Genomic DNA, 24,634 nt, shown 5'->3' with positions numbered 1-24,634 from the left:
ATGAAAAAGAATGCACATGAACTAAAAATTATAAAGTAGAAACAGATTAATTGGACACTCAAAGGTACACTAGCATGAGCATTTGGGACTAAGAGAATAATTCCTTTTTCTTGTCCTGCTTCACGCCCCCAGAGTTGAATCAACCTCAGAGTTCCTGTTGACCTCAGGAGAGGATTCCAAAAACACAAATCAGGAAAACAGAGGGGGGCAAATATTTGAAAGTTGAACAGAAAAACCATCCATCTTGAGGACATCTCATTTTTTCCCAATCCAAGTTAGATTTGCTATGACATGTAAAAGAAAGTGAATGATGGTATTGATCATGAATATATTATCTGGTTGTGATAATACTGGACAGATACAGCTGTGTCCACACTATACTTCTGCTATGGTCTATTTTAGGGAGCTTCTGGATTTTGATCTAAAAGTGATATCTGGAAAAGAGATAATAATTTGTGCTCACATAGCACTCTTCAACCAAAGGTCTCAAAGTACTTTACAAAGAAATAATTATTATTATCCCAGATGGAACAACTCAGACAGAGGGGCTGCTGCCCTTTTCAGCAAATTGAGGAGTGGAAGCTCCTTCACTCCAAATGCAGCCATAGGCTATAAATTATTGAATCCTGGCCTTTTTTGATTGGGAGCTGGAACTACCAATGAGGAGCCTTTTTTAAAAAAAAAGTAAAGCAGAACATCAAGCTCCAGTCTTAAGAATTTCAGCATGTGTTCAAAATATATGAAAGTGAATGCTTTTAAAACTGATTAATTGTGAGCAGAATATGGCTACTTCAAATAAGAAAAGTGGCGATTACAGTCAAACTAATAATGGCTAACATGCTGAACATTATTTTAAGTGAGTTTTATAGATATTATTTTATTTAAGACTCATGACAATTTTAATGAGGTAGGAACGTACAGCATTTTACTCATTTTACAGTTGAGGAAACTGAGACAGAGAACTTAAGTAGCTAGGCCAAAATGTCAGTCAAGCAAACTGGCAGAGCTGGAATTCAGACGTAGGCAGTTTGACTCCAGAGCCATCACTCTTAGCAGGTTACTCTGTGCCAGCTACTGTGTGAAACATTTTACATGAATTATCTCACTTAATCCTTACACAATTCCTAAGAAGTAGATATTTTACTGGGGACCCCTTCCAGTAAAGGAAATCAGAGAAATTAGAGACCTCTTAGATGATAATGAAAATGACATTAAGAGACTGCCTTTTACCCAGAGAGCTCTGACGGGGCTGTGCATGACAAAGTGCTTTGGCAATGGGCACGCTTGGATTAGAGTCCCAGCTGTGTCTGTCATTTGGGCAAGTTATTAAACCTCTATAAATTTTCAATTTGTAAAATGCAAAATAGTTAAAGCACAGAAATTAAAAGGCTTAAGAAGGTGAAGTGACTTGTCCAAGCTCATGTTCCAGTAGAGGTGGAGCCAGGATTTCGAAAAGTAGACAAAAGAGCACTGGGTAAGGGGTCAGGGAATGAGGGCTGTTCCTGCTGCCAACCAGGCTGTGTGACCTTGAACAAATCAAATATTCTCCATGGTCTCTACGCTTTCCTCTGTAAAAGAGGGACATCAGGCTCCATTGATACTGAAGTCTTTCCCAGGGCTAACATTCTGAGTCTCAAAATCTGTTTTCTATTTAGTCCCTTGTTTGAAAATCCTTGGAGGAAAAGAAATTAACCACACAGAACCTGAAAGTGACTCTGGAAGCCAAATTTAGAAAACAGATCTCAAAAGGAGAAAAAAGAAGTTTACAAAATTTCTTTATTTAGAAAGCGAGACTGCCCTGTAAAGTGTTTGGCTTGATTTGTGAGACTCAGTGACCAGATAAAGGCCATATAGAGCTCCTTGACTAGCCAGTTCTCCTGGCTACAGTAAGTCACAGAACCTGGTTCAGTGGCCCTTTCTGGCCTGCTATACTGGCTTAAGCTGGAAGAAGCCCATCCTGTGTGGGAGGGATCTGAGAAAAGAAGCCAAGCTTTTCATGTGGGTGTTCTATCTTGAATTCAGAATGTCTATACCATTCTGTCTACTTCTGTTTTTGTTCTTAGTGATTATTATATAGTGACACAGCCCACTGCTACCATGAACCAGTTTTTTTTCACAACCTTGTGGTAAGCCATGGTATAGTGAACAGGTCTGGCTTCCATTTCTCCATGCGGTTCTATTCAAAAGTATGAGCTTGAGTTTGTGATAAATCTTGGCAAAAAAAGATATCCACAGCTTTGTGATCTTGGAAAAGTCACTTAAATTCTCTGTGTGTCAATTTTCCTCGTCTTTTTTGTAGAATGATGCTTATCCCACGTGCTCTTCAGTGTTATGAATTTCAAATAGTGTATATGTGGAAGTAGTCTGAGGAAATTAGAGATCTCTTAGATGACAATGAAAGTGATGCTGACTGGGCGCGGTGGCTCAAATATGTAATCCCAGTACTTTGGGAGGCCAAGGTGGGTGGATCACTTGAGGTCAGGAGTTCGAGACCAGCCTGGCCAACATGGTGGAACCTCTGTCTCTATTAAAAATACAAAAATTAGCTGGGCATGATGGCCAGTGCTTGTAGTCCAAGCTACTTGAGAGACTGAGGCGGGAGAATTACTTGAACCCGGGAAGCAGAGGTTGTAGTGAGCCGAGATTGCGCCACTGCACTCCAGCCTGGGTGAAGAAGCGAGACTCCGTCTAAAAAAAAAAAAAAAAAAAGTGATGCTAAGAGACTACCTCTTACCCAGAGAGCTCTGACGGTGCTGTGCATGAGGAAGTGCTTTGGCAATGAAAAAGCTTGGATTACAGTCCCCGCTGTCTGTCATTTGGGCAAGTTATTAAACCACTATAAATTTTCAATTTCTAAAATTCAAAGTAGATGAGACACAGAAATAATAAACACAAAGCTTCCGACAACAAGCCATTAATAGACAATCACTGTTTTTTTTTTTATTATCAGTTATTGAATTGCAGTGCAGAGTTAGCAGGTTTGGAATACTAGGTCTTATTTTCTAAGTCATACGTACTAATTCACTGGGAACTTCAGGAAAAAGCCAGTATAAAATTGAGCTGTGCTTCTGGGAAACCAAATACCCTAAATGGCTGAGACCAATTTCAGAAGCTTATCCTCATATACATCACACCTGGAGGAAATCTGGACAGGCACTTTTCTTCCCTTTATCTGTTTGATTTTTTTCCCATTTTTATGGAGAACAGGATCTCACTATATTGTCCAGGCAGGTCTTGAACTCTTGGGCTCAAGCTATCTTCCCACCTTTGTCTCCCTAAGAGCTGGTATTTCAGGTGTAAGCCACCGTGCCTGGCCCTTTCTTCCCTTTAGAAAACGCTGCCTAACTCCCAGCTTTCTGTGGCTACAGGAATTCTTGTGATCTGTTGGAATCTCAAAATTTATCTCAGCATTCTAAGTTTATTTGAACACGATAGAATTATAGCAAAATAAGTCCCAATGCTTTTTAGCATAAAAATATCATTTTAAGATAAAAAGAATTTTACCCCATGTAATAGTAGATCCCATTATATAGAATACTCTTTCTATATATAGGATCCAATATAATAGTAGTTCTACTTTAAGTAGCCTTTGATTGAGAAAAACACATGATAAAAAATCAGCAACATTAACAAAGGTCCCCATAAACATTAAAAATGTTTTATGAATAGATAGTACATGAACTTGATATAAAACTCGCAAGGTACAAAAGGGAATACCATGAACGTATCCTTCTTTCACTCCATCCCTCATCCACACACTGCCTTTCTCCAGAGCTGCCTATTATTTCATTTCTGCTGTATTTTTTCAAAAATAACTCTGGACTACAAATATTTACATATTTTCCCTTTACAAAAGACAAAGTGGTAGCATCTTACCACTCTTCTTCACCTTGATTTTTTTTCCACTTAATATCTTGTTATACTTTCTTATACTTTAACGTGGATATGTTTTGTTTTGTTTTGTTTTGTTTTTTAAAGGCAGGGGGCAGGTGTGGTGGGTCACACCTGAAATCCCAGCACTTTGGGAGGCCAAGGCAAGAGAATCACTTGATCCCAGGAGTTTGAGACCAGTCTGGGCAACATAGTGAGACCCTATCTCTACCAAAAAACAAAACAAAACAAAACTAGCTGCATGTGGTGGCATGTGCCCATAGTCCCAGCTACTCAAGAGGATCGCTTGAACGCAGGAGGTTGAGGGTGCAGTGGGGCCGTCATGGCTGCACTGCACTCCAGCCTGGGCAAAAGAGCCAGACCCTGTCTCAAAAGAAAAGGAGAGGCCAGGCTTGGTGGCTCACGCCTGTAATCCCAGCATTGTGGGAGGCCGAGGCAGGCATATCACCTGAAGTCAAGAGTTTGAGACCACTCTGTCCAACATGACAAAACCCTGTCTCCACAAAAAATATGAAAATTAGCCAGACTGGTGGCAGATGCCTGTAGTTCCAGATACTCGGGAGGTTAAGGCAGGAGAATCGCTTGAACCTGGGAGGCAGAGGTCACAATAAGCTGAGGTCACATCACTGCATTCCTGGAAAAGTGGAATTGACTCCTTCTCAAAAAAAAAGAAAATACATAAGAGACAGGAAAATAATATTTTATTCTTCATGACCTGTACTATTGAAAAATTGTATTGCTTTTTTTTTTTTTTTTTTTTTTTGACCTAGTGCTCCGTTGCCCAGGTTGGAGTGCAGTGCAGTGTCACGGGGCTCACTACAACCTCTGCCTCCTGGGTTCTAACAATTCTCCTGCCTCAGCCTTCCAAGTGATTGTAGGTGCATGCCACCATGCGTGGCTGTTTTTTTTTTTTCTTCTTCTTTTTTTTTGTAGTAAAGATGATGTTTCAGCATGTTGGCAGGGTAGTCTTGAACTCCTGACCTCAAGTGATCCACCCCCTTCAGCCTCCCAAAATGCTGGGATTACAGGCATGAGCCACCTTGTCTAGCTGCATTTTTTAATATACAGAAAATCATAGTGAATATTTTTAATATACAGAAGATAAACGCCACTTAGAGATTCTCAGCTCTTAGATTGGGAACCACCAGTATAAGTAAAATATTAATAATATTCAACTTAATTTTGGCCCTTACTGTGCACCAGACATTGTTCTAAGCACTTTACACATTATCTCACATAATCCACATCCTCCTCGTCCTTCTAGTCTCAGTTTAAATGCTGTCTCCTCAGAGACCATCTCAGCATCTGCTGGGAGATGCAGACCCGTTAAATGGCTGCTTGAAATACAGTATGGGCCAGTATCCCAACAGTAACTCTACGTGTGAGGCTCATGGCAACACAGAGGAGGAAGGGATTAATTTCATATTCCATCATGTATGTGTACGTTGGTGGGAGTAGAGGTGACTATTTAGGAAAGCAGAATGGATCAAGGTATAATGCTGAGCTGGGCTATGGGAAAATAATAGTTTTGCAAGTGGACAAGGTGGGGGTGAGGGTTTCTGGATACAAGCGACATCGTGCACAGAAGCACACTGAGAAACAGCATGAAGTGCTAAGGATTGCTAGGGTAGGGGGTTGGCTCTTAGGATATGAAGCTGGCTAGGCAAAGAGAGCCCATGAAGAGCCTTGCTGAGGAGTTTGGACTTTACTTCTGAAAGCAGTAGTATGGCCAAATTATATTTTATTTTTAGAAAGATTACTCAGGCATTGTTAGGACTGGAGGTAGGTGATGAGATGAAAGGAGTGGAGACCAGTTAGGAGGCTTCGAAGTTGTTCAGGTGAGAGATGATGGGGACTTGGACTGAAGGTATTTGCAGCGAGTTGGAGAGGAAGTAGATAAATTGGAGATTATTTTAAAAGGTAGAGTCAAAGGCCTAGGTGATTAATTGGATGAGGAAGAATAAAAGATGAGATGAAGGGACTTATTGTAATGGATTGATGTAGTATAAAAGAATAAAATAGCGGCATTAATAATTATAGGGAATTTGGAGTGAAGTGGAAGAAATAATGATGTTGGCTTTGCATATGTTGAGTTTAAGATGTCTCTTAGACAGCCAGGAGGAAAGGTACAGCTCTCTCCTTCCTTTCCAGAATAGCAGTCCTAGCCTAAGTCAGTCATCCTTGGACCAGTTTCCTGTGGGGCCCAATCAGGTATAAAATTCGCCAAGATCTCACTGGCATTTCTGAGCTCCACATCCTTCAAGGTTAAAAGCTGGATGTTGAAAACTCCCTGGACCCTCATTGATATGCAAATGGATTATGGACGTACGTGTGTGTGTGTGTGTGTGTGTGTGTGTGTGTGTGAAATCAGATGCTGGCTCCAGTGCAGCAAACTCTTCCGCCTCTTGCAAGCAACAACCCTGAAAAAAGAAAACCTTTTTTTACGAAGCAGCCTCTGTCCCTGACAGGTTCTGGCTCTCTATTGGCTCCCAAGAAGCTCCCCAACCTCTCTTAGCAGATTTTTAAAAGATAAGGTTGTACAGTGCTCAGCCAGATCCCCACGTGGCTGCTGAAGAAAGCCCAGAGTGTTGGGGACTCGACCCTTTCTCAACCATCACCTCTGCTTCGGTGTCCTCAATGCTGAGACAAGACACCTTGTAGCCCAACTCTTTCCAAAATGACGGGGCTGGGATCCTCCCCCACAAGTCGAATATCCAGCGCTCACCAGGCGGTGGCAGGACCGAGCACGTGGTATCGTTTAGGGGCTGGGCTCCAGGGTCCTCCTAGGAAAGAGGACAGCCCAGGAGGCGAGAGGCTGGCTGGCCACCCTGGCCATGGCAACCTCTCTGGCTCCTACAGCTGATGGCCAAAGGCAGGGGGCACGCCCTGAGTCCCATTCACACGTTCATAGGATGGTGCCAGGAGCCCGTTATCTCTTCTCCGCCTTCTCCTCACGCACCACCCCCACTGTCATGCCGATAAATCCCGAGAGCAAAGGGTGGCACGATTCCTCCCGCGCCCCTGCGGGCTGAAGGCGGGCACTAAAGCAGTGCAGTCCCAAGCTTCCCCTGCAGAAGCCGCGCTCCCCACTCAGTCCGGGGGCAGAGGGGGCGCGAGAGAGCAAGTGGGCGGGCGTCCCATCCTCCGCATCCTCCTCCAGGTCCTGGCGCACAGGGTGGGAGCGCTGCGCTGCGCCGCGCTGCGCGTCGCGGCCCGCTTGCCGCCTGCCCCCTGCCCTAGCTGGGCCACCTCCCCGGGCTGCGGGTGGAGGGCTAAGAGGCGCTAACGTTACGCTGTTTCCGGTTTTCCTGCGGGCTCTGTTTCCCCTCCCAAGGCGGCGGCGGCTGAGCGGCGGAGCCCCCCAAATGGCCTGGCCAGATGCGGCAGGTTTGCTGCTCAGCGCTGCCGCCGCCGCCACTGGAGAAGGCTCGGTGCAGCAGCTACAGCGACAGCAGCAGCAGCAGCGAGAGGAGCAGCAGCAGCAGCGAGAGCGGCAGCAGCAGCAGGAGCAGCAGCAACAACAGCAGCATCTCCCGTCCCGCTGCGCCCCCAGAGCCGCGGCCGCAGCAACAGCCGCAGCCCCGCAGACCCGCAGCCCGGAGAGCCGCCGCCCGTTCGCGAGCCGCAGCCGCCGGCGGCATGAGGCGCGACCCGGCCCCCGGCTTCTCCATGCTGCTCTTCGGTGTGTCGCTCGCCTGCTACTCGCCCAGCCTCAAGTCGGTGCAGGACCAGGCGTACAAGGCACCCGTGGTGGTAGAGGGCAAGGTACAGGGGCTAGCCCCAGCCGGCGGCTCCAGCTCCAACAGCACCCGAGAGCCGCCCGCCTCGGGTCGGGTGGCGCTGGTGAAGGTGCTGGACAAGTGGCCGCTCCGGAGCGGGGGGCTGCAGCGCGAGCAGGTGATCAGCGTGGGCTCTTGTGCGCCGCTCGAAAGGAACCAGCGCTACATCTTTTTCCTGGAGCCCACGGAACAGCCCTTAGTCTTTAAGACGGCCTTTGCCCCTCTCGACACCAACGGCAAAAATCTCAAGAAAGAGGTGGGCAAGATCCTGTGCACTGACTGCGGTGAGTCGCCCCCTCCCTCTGCTGGAGAAAGGGGGGAGGGGCGAGGTGGTGGAGAATGGGGGTGGGGCGGGGAGGTGCTGCAGGTGCCCGGGCCTGGCAGCGTCCGGGCTCTGGGGGGTGGGGCCGCCCCTGGGCAGGGCGCCTGGCACGGGTGGGTGAGGGGGTTGGGGTTGGGGAGAAGGAGGATCAGGCTCAAAGTGTGCCAGGGGCGGGGGGCGGAGGGAGGCGCTGGCTTGTGCCAGCGGGGATCTGCGGCTGATGTATGGCATGTGGGGCTGGAAAGCTGCCATCATAGCCCAGTAGCGGAAGGAAAGACGGAGAGGTCCTGGCAGTGCTGGCCTGAGGCTCAGTGAGTCAGGAGTGACCCTTGGAGGCCTTGCCCACTCTGCTCCCGCGGGCCTGCCGTGCCCAGGCTGGCAGGGTCTGCAGGAGCAGCTGGGCAGACTCCCAGGCTGTGAAGGCCTCCGCTTACAAGTTCTCCTAGGGAATGATCGCCCCCGCCCCCTCCTTCCTCTCCTGGGCTGGTTGCTCTGCTCATCCACACCGCTGGCGCAGGCAGAGTTGGACTTTTTCTGCTACTGTTTTCCGTCCTCCATGTGGCTCCGTTTTTTTTTCTCCATCGTGATTGCGTGTCTTTGCTAAGCAGGTAGCACAGCCTTTTCTTAAGACTAGCAAGCAGACCCCCCCCACACCTTTTTTTTGGCTGTTTCTGGGGGCTATTACAAGGTCTGCTGATTGTGATGATGATGAAAGAGGATAACGTACTTCTGCTGAATGCTTTTAAGTTCAGCTCTAACGTCTTACTCGCCGGATGTATTTGACTGCATCTCTCATCTTCATGATGTTAGATGCTGCACAGGAATGCAGGTGATTAGAAACAAAACACTGAAATCTGTCTATCTGTGCAGCTGGAAACGGAAGTCTCCCAAGTTAGAAGTCAAAGAAATGTCAGTCTAAGAGCTTTTTCTTCTTGTCCCTGAATCCAGTACTTACTTCTTAGTAAGATATTTCAAACTGACTTGTCCCACACTGGAGTATTTGGTGTAAGCCTGTCTTGTGCTTACTCACATTGGGGTTTCGTTTTGTCCCAACTAAAGCCGAATTTGTTGGCATGCAGTATGACTTGCTGGACTGTGTAATTGTTGAATTATGATAGACGTCCTGTACTCTCATAGAAGTTGGTATGTTTACCAGTTTACCAACTGATTCTGGGTAGTGTAGGCAGGCTTTTTGTCTGAGTAGCAAAATATGTGTAACAGCTTATAATAAGTTTTGCTGCCCTCATCTTTCTAGATTAATACCTATGACTTTTGGAAGCTTTCCTCCCCCAACCCCTTCAGGAGGCAAATTTTAGGAGCTTAGTTGTGGGAGTATATCTAGACACTAACTATGTTAAATTGTGGTCACTGTAATAAGAAGAATCTTGGCAATGTCTTAATAAGGAGGGGAAAACTTTGGGGGATAACAGCAGTTCATCACTCTGACATTATCCTTAGGAATATCGTTGACTGCTTTTTAATACTGGTTTTATGTTCTGAAATGTTTTATGATGACAAGTAGAGACCAGCTAAGAATTTCTAATTTTTTATTCTTTTAAGTATTTTATCTGAGATCCCCCGGGGAGCTGTGAAACAGTATTGTACAGTGGAAAATAGATAGTAAAAATATTTATTGAACCTTGTCCAAGGACAGCTTCTGTTTGGTTGTTGATGAGTTGCTCCTGCATATGCACAGTGTTCATCTCCACATAATCCCTAGTCTGGGCCGCTAAGGACTTGATGGTCTTTGTCAGGTAACCCCAGAGTAACTGGCTTCTCTGCTCCCTTGTCTCCCTCCTCCTACTCTCTCCTTCCCCCAACACAATACACCTTATCAATTAACACATTGTTTGTCCTAGTGACTAATAGCTTCACAGTTGAATGCAGAAATCATGAAAGATTTGAGGGTAAGAAAAGGTTTGTTTCTAGGTTATAGTCATCTCATTATCAAAATAGCATGTGTAGTAGAGTTCTTAAAAAGATACATTTAGAACTGCAATCATTAGTAACGGAAGGGCCCTCACATATCACAAATTATCAAGAATCAGAAATGAGTAGGGCAGCAAACATTTCAGAATGCAAAAAAATTGCTTTGAATTGATGTTCAAAGCAAAGTACATAAACAGGTACCATTTTGGGGAGCCTTATATAAGTGGATTAGAAATTAAAGGACATACTTGTGAAACGTGTGGGATTGATGGTAATGTGACAGAAGAGCATAAACTGTATTTTCTTATTTTCTATGATGTGGTTAAAGAAAACACATACAGGTAATGGTATATTAAATAAGGAAACAAAATCATCCGAACTAACCACAACACTGTCCTTGTGCTCAGCAGGAAATAACTAACAAATTCATTTTCTGTTTTCTATTCTAAAGAAAGCCCTCTGGGCCACAGGGTCATTGGGAACATTTTCTCCTTGGAGCAGATTTGCCCATTGCAAAATAGGGAAACTGGCACTTGGAAACTGTCGTCGTGGCCGTTACATTGAGCAACTGAGGTTGCATTGTTGCTTTGTTTAGCTAGTTTCAGCTCTGAGTGTGTGTAGGTTCTGAGAGGTGTGGTTCCCTGGGAGGTCATCTAGAAAGCTTGTGGGGTTTGTTAAGGGGAGGCATCATATGGAGGGATAATATTGTGTTTAAAAATTGGCCTCAGGAGCATCAATGTGGGGGTCACACTGGACCTCTTTTAAACAGTCATCATAAAGGGCTAATTTCCACTGTGAAATGTTGATTTGAAGTCTATGATCTAAGGTGAGGAATGGTAGACAGGGGTCTTGTTGGAATAGCAAGACCTGCTAGCGTGGTATTTTTACTTATTTAATGTGTATCATTTATCCAGAGAGAGTACATCTGGTGACAGAGTTGAGTAAAATCTTTGCGTTTCTTAGAAGATTGCATGTATGGAGGGAGGTGTTTTCTGTGCCTTCTGTGGAAAGGCGAGGAAAAAGAGTTAGAAAGGCCTTGCAGGGATTAGCAACTCTGTACAATGTTATAAAAGCATCCTGTTCTGCAAATAGTCCTGCATTTTAAAAGATGGTTGCATATATTTTGGTATAATTACACCCTATCTTGTTGTTTTCTTGTATTCATGTTTTTAAGCAGTTTCCTTATTGAATAGATGCAGTAAATAGCACAAAAAATAAAGATAATTTCTTTCTTTGGGACTTCCTGATTAGCAGTTTTCCAGTGTACAGTGTACTCTGTAGTTAAACAAGGAAAGGTGTATTCCTGGGGGGATTTTACATTCTTTAGGATAGTTTTAAATTAATGTGGCACCCAGATTCACATATTAGAGAAAGGTGGCTCATAAAACTCAGTATAGGAAAAGCGACTGCATATTTTTAAAATGCTGTTTATTTAAAGAATCTTTTCTTCCCCAGCCAGCTGGAAACCCAGCTGTGCTGCAGCTTGAAGATGGGAAAGTGAAACTAGATTAGAAACTGACCAGTTCCAGTGATAAGGACAAGGCATGGCTCTAGATTTAAGGATTGAATTACCACCATAATGTCATTATTTCCTGTAGTGGCTGCTTTCCTCGGAAGCCTGCAATTCTTGGGGCAGGAACAATATCTTATCTTTGAGGTCTTCTTTCTCCTAGCTCTCCTGCCCCCAGTGTTTCCTACTTTGTCTGGTTTACAGAAGGACTCTCCATCAGTGTCATTTGAATGGATAAAGTCAAGTGAAGTTAAAGAAAGCCTCCAGATTAATACTAAAATAATCTTAACTCTCTGACCTGTGACATCAAGTCCTGTGCTGAAAAGCTGAGTTTGATGATAGCTTTTACCTGTCGCTATGGGAACCTTTTTTCCAAAAGAATCATTATCAAGTAGAGTACTTAACCACAATGTGGTTAATCATTGTGCTGATTAGTGTTAATGGGATTTCAGTGGTGGAGAATAAAGATCTTGCTGGAAAAGACCCTCTTATTTTTTTCTTTTGGAAGGTAGATTACTACTTGCCCACCCCCAAATTTAAACAAAAATAAAACAACCGTCAGTTAGAATTAACAAACAGTTTGGGAGCTAGGGATGGTGGTATATTAACAATCTAGGTGACTAACTTCCTCTCGGCCCCTAATCAAAGCAAGTGTGCTTCCCCTTTGCTATCCTCTTTTATCTAGGGCATTTAAATTTTATTTCCTAATATCAATGAGTTTTTTCTTTATAAAATTATATTTATATTTTTATTTTCTGAATTTTGAGCCATGTAAATTATTTATTTAAATTATATAAATATAAATTATACATATACATATATGTATATATACACACATATATACATATAAATTATATAAATATAAATTATTTATATGGCTCAAAATTCAGAAAATACATAAAAATAAATGATGAAAAGTTTCCTTTTTAACCCCTGTTCTCAGCTACCCAGCTTTAAGGCTCTGTGGTAAAATATTCAAGAATAACTTAGTCTTGAAAGTGTGTTTTCTCTAAAAACACAATGTTTTTCAAAGTGGTCTCATTTTTTTTTCAACAGATGGAGAATGCTAATTTTGCCATTAAGCCAATTTTGTGGTAAATTCTTCCCAGGTAATACATATTTTCTTAACCTAGCCCAAGATCTTGTCTACCTAGTTCCCTGAGTTCTTCTCTATCTCAAGTATCTAGTTAAAGGCTCCTCTTTTTTCCTCAACCGATACTCTACCTCCCAAATATAATTCTAGAGTCAGGAGTGAAAATACCAACTTATTTTTCGGATACTTTGCCATTAAGTTTTCAGTGACAGTAAGTTTTGTAAGTCTTAATTGGGATGCTTCAAGGAGAGATCCAAAGGGTTATCACTGAGATTTAGGGCTGCATCTCAACCCATACAGCAATTCTTACTGTTTCACACGCTTGGTGATCTCACAGCAGAGTCCATGCGGGAGATCACATGATTTCACAGATAAAAAGAGAAAACTCCACTGTGCATGATTGCTTTGATTTTCATTCAGAAGCCAGAGACCCCAGTTGCCAATGAAGAGTTTGATTTTGACCATATTCATGCACATCTGGTACAATTCCAGGGAATTTAGCCACCTGAATACTGTTCTGAAGTATGCTTAAGGTAACTGATTTGAACATAGTGTTAAAATTTCAGAGGATCAGGGAATTGCCATTTGGATACATAGGAAAAAAAGTAAATACGCAAATATCAAAACAGCAGGAAATCTTAACCCTCTAAACCCTGTTTGCTTAGTGGTATTTGGCAATTTTGAAAATTTGGGAAAGGAATGGTGATATCAGTATCATTGAAGTTTCCCCAATGCAGTTTCCAACAACTTGTTCTTAGATCTTTCTTTGCAAGGTCTGAAGTGCTGTTAGTATAATTTGCACTAAAGGTAAAAGAAATTTCCCCCAAAATTTTGTGTTCGGATGGATGGGTGTATATGGTACAGGGATTTTTGTTTTACGTGTTTCTAGCAAAGTAACCCTCTCCTTCTGCTTACTTTTTGGAATTTGTACATGGAAATAAGTTCAGTTTATGAATGTCAAGAGATGATACAGGGAACTCTTTAGGAAACTAGGGAAATTAGATGAATTAATCTGTAGAAGCACTAAATTATGACAAGTTTGAACAATAACTTTTATATTTAATTAAAGTAGACTTCTTTAAAAACAGTAATACATACAGATGAATCTTGCTGAGCTAGAGCTCCATGTTAGGTTGTAAGAACTGAAGCACATATAGAGGATGATTAAAAGGTATTAGAATGGCATGAAAGGACACGTTGTACCCAGGCAAAGAGCTGGGAAACTTTTGTCAATCTGGGGCCAAAAGACAAATTTGCACTTATGGAGTGTGATTAGTTGCTGCTAATCAGCTATGATGCTTTTGATAGTTATGAAAGGAAGTTAAGTTAGGGAGCCTTCCTTCTCTGGCTAGTTGGGAGAGTGTGGCATATGAGCTCTGTTCTACAGTAACATTCCCTTCCCACTTTGTACACGCAGTAAGATCCAAATGGCCTCTCCAGGGATCTTCTCTGGGACAGAGGCCTGATGTTTCCGGAGCCTGTCAGCTCTGCTCTGTACTTCTGTTCAGGACCTGATTGTGCTGCTGGCCTCCTGGGTGTGGGGCAGGACTGGTGGTTAACATTTCATTTACCCTTGCAGATGTTTCTAGAGCGGCAGAGGCACAGCTACTGTGGAAGGTTTCTGAATTCTGCTAGCAACACAGACCTCCAAGATATGATGGTCAGGTTACTTTTTTTTCTCTCTCCAGAAACAGAATCCATAGTGTTTCTATTTAACATTCACAATTTCCTGCCCTGTGCTGAGGACACTGGCTCCCTTACACCTTCTTTCCCTGATCTGTTATATAAAGACTGAGGATCTGTCTTTGTCCTTTATGCTGGGATGTTTTACTTGGTCTTGATCTTGATATTGATCCAACTAACAGAAGCCAAGCTGAATTAACATTCCTCAGAAGTGAATGAGAGGAAGGTCACAACATAGCTAAATACCTGGTCCAGCCCATGCAAAAGTCAGGACATCATGAATTCTATTGTGACAGTGATGCAATTTGGTATCCCAGAAGTTTTATTACAGAAAGAGCTTTCTTTTAATTTAATCTTTTTTAAATGTTTGCTTCAACAAATATTTAAATATCTATTCTGTGTAAAGAACAAGGTACTTTAAAGGAGCTGCATCAGATACAGTTGCCTTCATCAACGAGCTTACGATCATTTAACAGTAATTTAACTTAGAATATGATAAACACTATAGGATAAGCCAACATAGTGCTTTTGGGAGGAGGAGAAGAGTCACAAGGACAGAAAAAAAAATCTGGTTGGAAGATTAAAGAAAGTTTCTTGGAGAAGTAGTTGGAGACGGGTTTCCAATAGTCAGAGGTAGTTGAGATGAGAGTGTGGTTTGGGGATAGAGATGAATCAATTGATTAAATCTATTTCATGCAGTAAGAGCAGCATTCTCAGTAGTAGAGGGGGATGTTTGTGGTACATAAAAACAAACAAACAAACAAACAAACAAACCCCAACCAGAATGAAAAGGGAAAATGAGTGAGGAGGCTGGAGAGGTAGATTAGGGTGATATTGTCTTTCTTTCTTTCTTTGCAGAGATGGGGTTTCGTCATGTTGCTCAGGCTGGTCTTGAACTCCTGAGCTCAAGTGATCTGCCAACCTCAACCTCCCAAAGTGCTGGGATTACAGGTGTGAGCCACCGCGCCCAGCCTAGGGTGATATTTTCATCAGTCTTGAGTGCTAGGCTGCTGAATTATTCTTAATTACGTAAGTAGTATTTGAAGGCTTAGGTTAAAAGTAACTCAGTAAAGTTCGGTGAATGGGTCTTGCACGTACTTCGTTAAATTTATCTGGAAGTTACATGTTTTTTGCTATGTTATTCATGTTATTATAAAGGGTATTATTCAGGTTTCATTTTTCAGTTACTCATTGTAGTATATAGAAATATCATTGTTTTGTTTTGTTTCATATATTGACTTCGTATGTTGTGACCTGAATACATTCACTTATTTGTTCTATTAACTTCTTTTCTGCATATTTCTTGGAATTTTCTATGTACACAATTCTGTTGTCAATGAAAAGAAGACATTTATTTTTCCCTTTCTAATCTGTGTTTCATCTGTTTCTTTTTCTTGCCTTATTACACTGGCTGGGACTGCCAAAGTAAAATGTTAAATAGTAGTGGTAAGAGCAGACATTCTTGTTTTTTTCATGCAGGAAAACATTCAGACTTTGACTATTAAAGTCCTTTAAAGATTTCAGCTGAAAGTTTTTCATGGCTGCCCTTCCTTTAAAAAAAAAAAAAAAAAAAGTCGATCCGAAACAGTGTAATGACTGAGTTTGGTCTCTGCAGTCAGATGGACCTGGGTTTAGAAACCATCTTTTGCATTTTCCAGCTGAGTGATATTGGGCAAGTTACTCTCTGCATCTTAGTTTCCTATAAAATGAAGATAGTGATAATACTTAATAGAATTGCTATGGGTATTACATGTGATAATGCATGTCAAATAATTAACATATCACTTGCTCAAAAAATGTTAATTATTAACCAGTGTGAGCAGGAAGACTAGGTAAATGAAAATATTAAGTTCAAGAAGCAGACTGAGGGAAGACAGGAAAAATTTTCATGAACAACCCTTTTTCACCCAGATGTTCCTATTTGTTTCAACTTGAGTTATTGGGCTGGATCTGGTGGAAGTGATGGTGAGAAGAGAATGGGTTATTTGTGTGATCTCATTGTAGAGACACCCATGTGAGTCCCAGGATATGAATGCTCATTCTATGGAAATCCCAAATAGCCTACAGATCTTGATGGGTGTATTTGTTGGTCAATTTTTTGAGAAGGCTGCAGATAAATATTGTTTTTCTCTGTTTCACAAATGGGAGAACTAAGACCCATACTCCATAGTGTCTCTTTTAAAATCCCATCATACTGGTGAGGTAACCAAGTTCTGGAGTCCTGCCAGTCTTGCTCATTGACTTCGGTAGGTCTTATATTACTTTTTTTTTTTTTTTTTTTGAGATGGAGTCTTGATCTGTCACCAGGCTGGAGTGGAGTGGCGTGATCTCGGCTCACTGCAACCTCTGCCTCCTGGGTTCAAGTGATTTTTCTGCCTCAGCCTCCTGAGTAGCTGGGACTACAGGAGTGCACCACCACGCCCAGCTAATTTTTTGTATTTTTAGGAGAGATAAGGTTTAACCATGTTGGCCAGGATGATCTCAATCTCTTGACCTCATGATCCACCCCCCTTGGCCTCCCAAAGTGCTGGGAGCCACTGTGCCTGGCCCTAACATTTTTACTGTCGTCAGAAGTTGCTGAAAGTCCCTGGAAAATGGCTGAAGACTTCCTTATTTTCAAAGAAGGGTCCCTGACTCATCCTGTTTTGATTTGGGGGTTTCCAGGGTTGGGGATGGGTTCACACTGAATCATTCATCCTTTCTCTTTTCTTGTTTCTGTAATGAGTTGTAATGTATCTGGTGGCTTCCCAAGGTCAGAGGAATAGAGATGTGATCATGTAACAGGTGACATTTTTTGAGTCTGTGTGATTTTATTTTTATTTTAAATAATTGATATGTGAAACCAGATGAAAGTATGAAATTTTTTAAGTGTTTGTAGGACAAAGACTGCTAATTGTTTTACATGCATTATCTCATTTAATACCCACAGCAATTCCATTAAGTGCTACCACTCTCTTCATTTTATAGAAAATGAAAACATAGAAACTAACATATTTGGGGGTTCTTCCTCTAAATATTTGTTGGTTATTATTACCCCTCAGGTCCTGGGCTGGCTATGAATCCCCTGACCTCAAGAAGTAGTCTTTACTTTTTCTTATTCTTAAAGTCTTAGTATTTATGGCCTATATTATTTATATAACACTTATCATTTAATGCCATTTGTTGCTAATTATCCTTTGATGGGCCAGTATCTTATCTCTTTTACGTGGTGGTAAGATCTTTGGGGGCAGTAACTTAAAATATGGTAAAGTTAATATTTGATTGCTGGCGATTGCCAAGTAAAAAGGGAACAGTGGGACCATTTGCTTTGTCTGCTGCCCACTTTTGTCTAAGATACATTTCAAGATTCATCAAATGACAGCCCAGGCTAAGAAACAACCATAGAAAGTGACTTCAGAAATGTTGATAAGAGCAGAATTTTGCTTCTTGGTCACATTTTGGTTCTATTTTTTCCCCCCTCAATAGGCCATAGTTTCTTTATTTTCTTTTTTGTCCTCTTTTATCGAGTTTTAGAATTATCTCTGGGTAGTTTTCCTCATATATGTCAATATTTTGGCTTGTGTTCTTTTCTGCGTTTTGGTTAGTTGGCATTCTGCAAAATTTACCAGTTTCACTTGCCACCTGAACTTTTTGGATATTCCTGATTCTAGTCTCTCACTGGAATGCCCAGCTGCACTCTTAATCTGGCCTATTCATGCTCTGGGCTGAATGCCTTCAGAGGTATGAGGTATGACCAGGTGCTTTTTCTGTAGTAAGCTGAGATCACAAATTTGGAGTGTTTGCACCTTTTTGCCTAGTAGACAGTTTGGGGGCTTCTGGAGTCCAGTACTGGTCCTTTGATCATTGGTTTTTGTTTTGAAAGGGGTGTGGTGGGAACCCAATGCTTTCTTCTAATGTTTCTCCTTTGGCATGTCCATTCTTTGACCATTCCCTTGAAATGAGGCATTTTTGCCACCTCTGCTTGGATGAAGTATTGGGTAGGGTGTGGGCTTCTCCTCCCTTCACTTAGGTCAGGTCGGCATTCCCAAGGACTGTTGGTCACTGCCTTGCAGAAGGCTCTGGCATTCAGCTTCCTTGAGTCTGAGTCCCTTCCACTGGTGCCTTTGGCCATAGGTATAACCTCAGTACAGCACCTTGCCCCGCTTGCTTAGACCAGCAATGGATTTCTTAAGCACTGCTCAATTGATGCCTGTTTTCTGGAGTAACTTTGTATGACTTCAGAGAGACGATCTATTTACCAGTCAGGATGGAACAAGTAGTGATTAAGTAGATAATCCGTCATGTCTGAATCTCTGTCTCTGGATGAGGGAAAACAGCAGGGCTGCGTCCAGGGCAACTTTTCCAGCATTGTTGTTGGTTGATTTGATTTTAGGGAAAAAAAGTAGTGAAAAGAAAACATTTTTTCAAAGAAAGAAAGGAGTCTCAGACTACGGCAAGATCCAGTTGTTACAGAGTAAATTCAGGGCCTGTAAGTGAAGAGTTTCTTTTAAAGGACTCTGGGACTTCCAAAGACAGCCTGTCTGACTGCTTACTGTTGGCTGGTTTTCTTTTTCATAGTCTGTTCATATGGGTTTTACTTCTGACATTCTCTTCCCTGAGGCTTCACCTCTCCCACCTCATCCCACCTGGCTTCCTTCCTTCCTACTTAGGCCTGAGGATTGTGTTTCTCTGAATTTCATATTCTTTCTTCAGCCCCCATTGTCAAGAATCAGGAAGATTTCCAGAAGTTTCTAGTATAAAAGTTTTCTAGTATAAAATTTTCAACTCTTCCTTAGACTTTAGGTCTAACAGACCTAGCGGGAAGGTAGGCACAAGCCTGGAATAGGATAAGGCAGAACCAAATCCAGTAAATCTGACTGAGTTTCACTTAGGTCAGGTTCTTTTGGACATAACATGGAATTTTTTTCCAGAAGTCACCTTCCATACTTCCAGGTCTCATTTTCAAATGGAATTCTTTCTCCAAAAAGGCTACTAACATTCACTGGCCTCTTAGTAACATATGTAGTAAGTTGACTTGGCCAAGTACTGACAGAGATTCCTTTCAGATGGCACCTCTAGAGCTCAGCCCAGGTGATTCAGGCCAATGCTAAGAAAATCCCACGACATAGAGCCAGGTAGTATTACACTCTGGGCAAAGCCAGAGACTACCACCTCTGAGAAAAAAGGAGAAAGGTCTTTCTGCTGGAAAGAATCTAATTTGTAAGTTGAAGGGAGGTACATGGGTGGCTCCCAGATTGGAAGGGAACTTGCCATATTTGTTTCTCACTGTGTAAATTATCTGAGCAGGTTTCCACTGTGTATGGTTTACACTTAGCCAACTGAGAGGGCAAATGGGAGCTGGAGCTGAGACTGGTTCCCTCGGAAGTACTGTTTTCACCTCTGCCAGGTTTGCCTCTGCTTCTACCTATGCCCACATACAATGTGGGCTTTGCACTTCTCCCTCATGGGGTTGCAGCCTCAGGGCCTCTGGCATATGGTCTGCCTTACACCAGAATTTGTACAGAAGTAAAAAAGTTAAAGGCATTGGTTTTAGATTAGATCTATAAAGGGATCAGTTAAAACTAGTGCATCCTAAGGAGCTCTGTCTAAAAGAAAACATTGAGTTGGTGAAGAGTCCCCCTGGGTTTGATGGGCTTCACTGGGTCAAGGTCATGAATCATATATTTTTTTTAAGTATAAGAATGTACTTTTCTCATGTCTGAGGTTAAATAACAGCCTTATCGTTCCAGAGTAGGGAAGAGGGTTGTCATTGTAAGAGGGAGGAAAGGGCAATCGATAGTGCTGCTCTGTCCACATGACTCAGGGAGTAATCCAGTGGACATCACTCTCCATTCTAGGGTTTAAAGATTACTTTCTGCGGAGGAGTTTGCTACTCGCAGTGTGGCTTTGGGAGAGGAGCCTTATGGTTGACTGGCAGTTGACCCAGTCAGCCTTAAAAATTGAAGCTGGTTTGTGGATCCTGCCGTGGGTTCCTCCAGGAATGCTGTCACAGTGTTTGGTTTTCCAACACACCTCTTTCCCTCCTTCCTTCCTTCTGAGGTCATTCCATCACCATGTCTTCTTTTGACCACTTGGTAGAGGGTACAGTCCCTTATGGGTTGTCCTTGGTTCTCCTCTCAATTTATGAAATCTGATTTGGAGGGTTCATCTGTTCATAGTGAATGGTTATGGCTGCGCACTGGAGATTTTTTTTTTTTTTGAGACAGAGTCTTGCTTTGTCACCCAGGCTGGAGTGCAGTGGCGCGATCTCAGCTCACTGCAACCTCTGCCTCCAGGATTCAAGCAATTCTCCTGCCTCAGCCTGGAGCTGACTTTTAAAGGCAAGTATTTACTCTGTGACTTACCAGCTGGATAACTTGGGGAAAATTAATTAACCTCGTTGTGCCTCAGGTTTCCCAGATATGTTATGGGGCTCGCAATAATAGCTACCTCATAGCACTGTGATCAAGATTTGGTGAGGTACTTCACATTAAGTGCTTAGAGAACAGTGCCTTCCTATAGAAAACATTCAATGCAGGCTAGCTGCTGCAATTACCGTCATGTCTGTCATTAGTGAAAAGAGAATGAATAGCTTTGGATTCAGATGGGCATGCTACTCCATTCCTGACTGTGTTCCTTACTGTTGGGTGAACTTGGGAAAAGTCCCTTAATTTTTTTGAGTCCCAGTTTCTACCTGCCTATTGCAGTTTTCGATTGCTGTATGGCAAAACACCCTAAAATGGAGTAGCTTAACACAGCAACAGTTATTTGTTATAATCTCTCAGTCCTGGGAATTGAGGGGCTCAGCTAGGAGGTTTAGTATCTTTCACGTATTTTAGTCGGATGGAGGCTGAACAGTCACACAGTGGTTGCGACAAGGTCATTTCAAAGTTTCTTCTCTGACATGTGAAGCAGATAATTCTGGTTGGTTTTCATCTGGGAGTGTAGCCGGGGCTGAGGACCAAGGACCAAGGACCTTGCCTGAGTTTCTTCACCGTACCATGGCTAGGCCCAGGAATAAGCATCCCAAGAGAGGACCAGGTAAAAGCTCTATTGTCTCTTAGGATCTAGCCTCAGAAGTCACATAGCATCACATCCACCACATTCTGCATGTTAGAAGACAGTTACTAAAACCTGACCAGATTCAAGGGGAGGAGAATTACATGCCACCTTTTGGTGGAAGGAGGGTCAAAGAATTTGTGGACATTACAGTTTGACCTCTGGTATAAATTATTTATAGTCCTCAGACATGAGAAATATACTCATCCCCACACAAAACCTCCCCTCGGCCCCTTGGCCAATGTCTCGTCTATTACGACATTAGGCTCAGGTTCAGGAGCCAAGGTCTCATCATCTAAATCAGGCCTATGTGAAGTTGAGACTCCTCAGTGTGGTTCCGTGAGTACAGCAGCTCGAGTACTGCTCCTTCTGATCTGAAGACTGTGAACTCAAGAGACAAGTTGTCTGCCCTCTACCCTAAATACAACGCTGGGACAGATTTAGGGTTAACTACTATAGATGCCTGTTTTAAAAAATTGGTAACACTTCCATTTTAAAATGACTATTTTAATTTTTTTTACTTTAAATTTTGAAATAATTTCAGACTTACTATAATACAAGAAAGTTACAAAAATAGTACCGAGTTCCCAAATACTCTTTGGCTAGCTTCCTCAAATGACACAACATGTAAAATGATCAAAACCAGAACATTAATAGTACTGATGCAATACTGTTAGCTAATCTATAGACCTTATTCAAATTTTGCCGGTTGTCTTACTAATGGCCTTTTTCTGGTCCAGGACCCAGGCTAGAATCCCACATCACATTTAGTTGTCATGTATCTTTAGTCTTCTGTCTACGGTAGATGCTTCCATTTAGAAACGGGGGAAATACCAGTCGTTAGTCCCTAGCAGTTTTGAAATCCAGCCTGGCATGTGTGTAGGGCTCAGTCCTATTACCTGAAAATGATTCTTCACTGTTTGTAGTTCTACCCTATGAATTCCTGGTTCTGTCCTCTGAGTTATCCTTCTTTTTCCATAAGATGTAGCCCGTGTTTGCAGCTAAGCAGTTTTCTCAGACTGCTTCCTACTTATAGGTGTCCCTTTTTATCCAAGCTGGTGATGTTCCTGCTCGTATAGTAGTCCCTCCCATCCATGCTGGGTATGTTCCAAGACCCCCAGCGGATGTGTGAAACCGCAGATAGTACGGAGCCTTATATATACTATGTTTTTTCCTATATGAACATACATATGATAAAGTTTAATTTATAAATTAAGTACAGTAAGAGATTAACAACACATAAGAATGAAAAGGAACAATTATAACAATAGATACTGTAATAAGAGTTATGTGAATGTGATCTCTCTCTCAAAATATCCAATTGTATTAAACCATGGAAAGTGAAACCATAGATAAGGGGGGACTACAATATACTTCCTTTAAAAGTGTATGGTTTTCCAGTGAATCTTATTAGGGTTTACTGCATTAGACAAAAGCCACACCCCCAAATCTTCTTAAGATAAACTCTTCTCTACTTTGAGTTCCCTCTGAGGCTGCAGAGGGATAATACTCTTAAGATTTGTAGAATTTCTATTTGTTAATAGAAAGGATCTGTGAGGCACATTCTTAAGATCTATGGAGAAGCATGCTGCAGTGGCTAATGCCTGCTGTAGTCCCAGGTCGCAAAGTCCCTTTGGGAGGCCAAGGCAGGTGGATTGCTTGAACCCAGGAGTTTGAGACCAGCTTGGGTAACATATGGAGACCTCCTCTCTACAGAATTTTTTTTAAAAAAATTAACCAGGCATAGTGGAGCTTCCCTGTGGCCCCAGCTACTCTGGAGGCTGAGGCAGGAGGATCACTTGAGTCTAGGAGGTTGAGGCTGCAGTGAGCTGTGATTGCACCACTGCACTCTAGCCTGAGGGACAGAGTGAAACCCTGTCTCAAAAAGAAAAACAAAGAGGACCCACAGAAGGACTTTTTTGTCTCAAACATTCTTTGAGGTATTGCCTTTGATCTTTCCAGGTCTTAACAAATGATATAATTCAAAAAGTCTCAAACTGAGTTCAATATCTTCTTGCCATACTTTGTTATGTTTAGGACACTCATATCTTAAATAACAGCATTTATCTAGTCTTCCAAGCTCTTAGAAATGTCAAAGTCATCTTCGGCTCTTTTTTCACTCTCATTCCCTGTATAGAGGACATTGACAAGTCATGACAGTTTTTACTACTGCAAAGTCTCCTCAATCCAATTCTTTTCATTCATGGTGCTCTAGTTGGATACTTTTATAGTTGGATGCTTTTATTTTATTTATTTCTTTTCTTTTCTTTTTTTCTGGAGATGAGATCTTACTGTGTTGCCCAGGCTGGAGTACAGTGGCTATTCACAGGTGTGATAATGGCACACTACAGTTTGGAACTCTTAAGCTCCAGCGAGCCTTCCACCTCAGCCCCCCAAGTAGCTGGGGCTACAGGCATGTGCCACTGTGCCTGGCTTCTAGTTGGATACTCATATCTCACTTAGCCTGCCTTAGTAGCTGTAAAAGGAATTCCCTAATTTCAGAGTCTCTGTTCTCTTTTATTATCTATTGCTAGAATTAGCTTTCTAAAACAGAGTAATTATCTCTCCCCAACCCAGAAATCTTCAATAGTTTCCTTTTGTGTATGGCATAAAGAGAAACTTCTTCACAGGGCTGGCAAGACCTTCCACAGTTTAGCCCCTACCTACCTGTAATCCCTCAGTCCACGCTTCCACACTTACTCTTTGCCATAGCCAAAATGATCTACTTGACAATTTCAAACAAATTTTACATTCATATCCTTTAGCGCTTTTGCTCATTCTGTTTCCTTGCAGGCTTAGTATGCCTTTCCATTTCCTCTTCTCAGTCAGTTTCTTGCCTCCTCTTCCTTCTGGGCTTAGCTCAGATTCCACTTCTCCTCAAAGCTTTTTCTGATCCCCTCAGTCAGAATGAATCATGGCCTCCTGTGTTTCTGTAGCAATTCATTGCTCTTCTGTAAACATAAAGGCCTAGTCTATCACTTGGCATAGTTGGATGGGGGAGGAGGGCATGTGTGTGTGTGGTTGTCCAGACTGTGAGCTTCCTGAGTGCAAGATGGAGCTGCAGCAAAAGATGTATCTTATTTATCTTTTTGTGCCTTATGTAAGTTAGCTGACAACTGCTGGGTAACTTGAAGAGAGTGACCTTAGGATTGTATCTTGGGATTAAAACTGTCCATTGGGAATAAGCGTCTGGCTCATGGAAGGAAATTGACCTTAGGTATGTCTATATTGGTAGAAATATGAAGGGAGTAAATTGAGACAGTTACTTTAGAAAAAAGCCAAATCTCTGATATGTGGATTGGAGTCTGTGTTTTATTAGCTTCTATGGGAAGCACCTTAAAAAGGTTTTTCAGGATCGGAGAATATGGCTGTTTTTTATACCACTATAT

General features: G+C 42.3%; 1 protein-coding gene across 3 annotated transcripts in view; it reads left to right on the top strand.

Moving 5' to 3' along the window:
• Positions 1 to 6,705: 6,705 nt before the first annotated feature.
• NRG2 (neuregulin 2) overlaps positions 6,706 to 24,634 on the top strand; it is a 191,208-nt gene continuing 173,279 nt past the window's right edge. For 2 of the 3 annotated variants that reach the window (XM_039468269.2, XM_039468262.2), the window contains exon 1: positions 6,706 to 7,954. In XM_039468269.2, coding sequence (XP_039324203.2) covers positions 7,270 to 7,954 — 685 coding nt within the window. In that variant the 5' untranslated portion in view covers positions 6,706 to 7,269. The remainder of the gene's footprint in view (positions 7,955 to 24,634) is intronic. The other variant, XM_039468267.2, reaches the window with a different exon arrangement.

This window comes from Saimiri boliviensis, chromosome 1 (genome assembly GCF_048565385.1).
Source record: "Saimiri boliviensis isolate mSaiBol1 chromosome 1, mSaiBol1.pri, whole genome shotgun sequence".
Classification (NCBI taxonomy): Eukaryota; Metazoa; Chordata; class Mammalia; order Primates; family Cebidae; genus Saimiri; species Saimiri boliviensis.
Note: the sequence above shows the minus strand (reverse complement) of the source record. Positions and strands in the feature narration are given on the sequence as shown.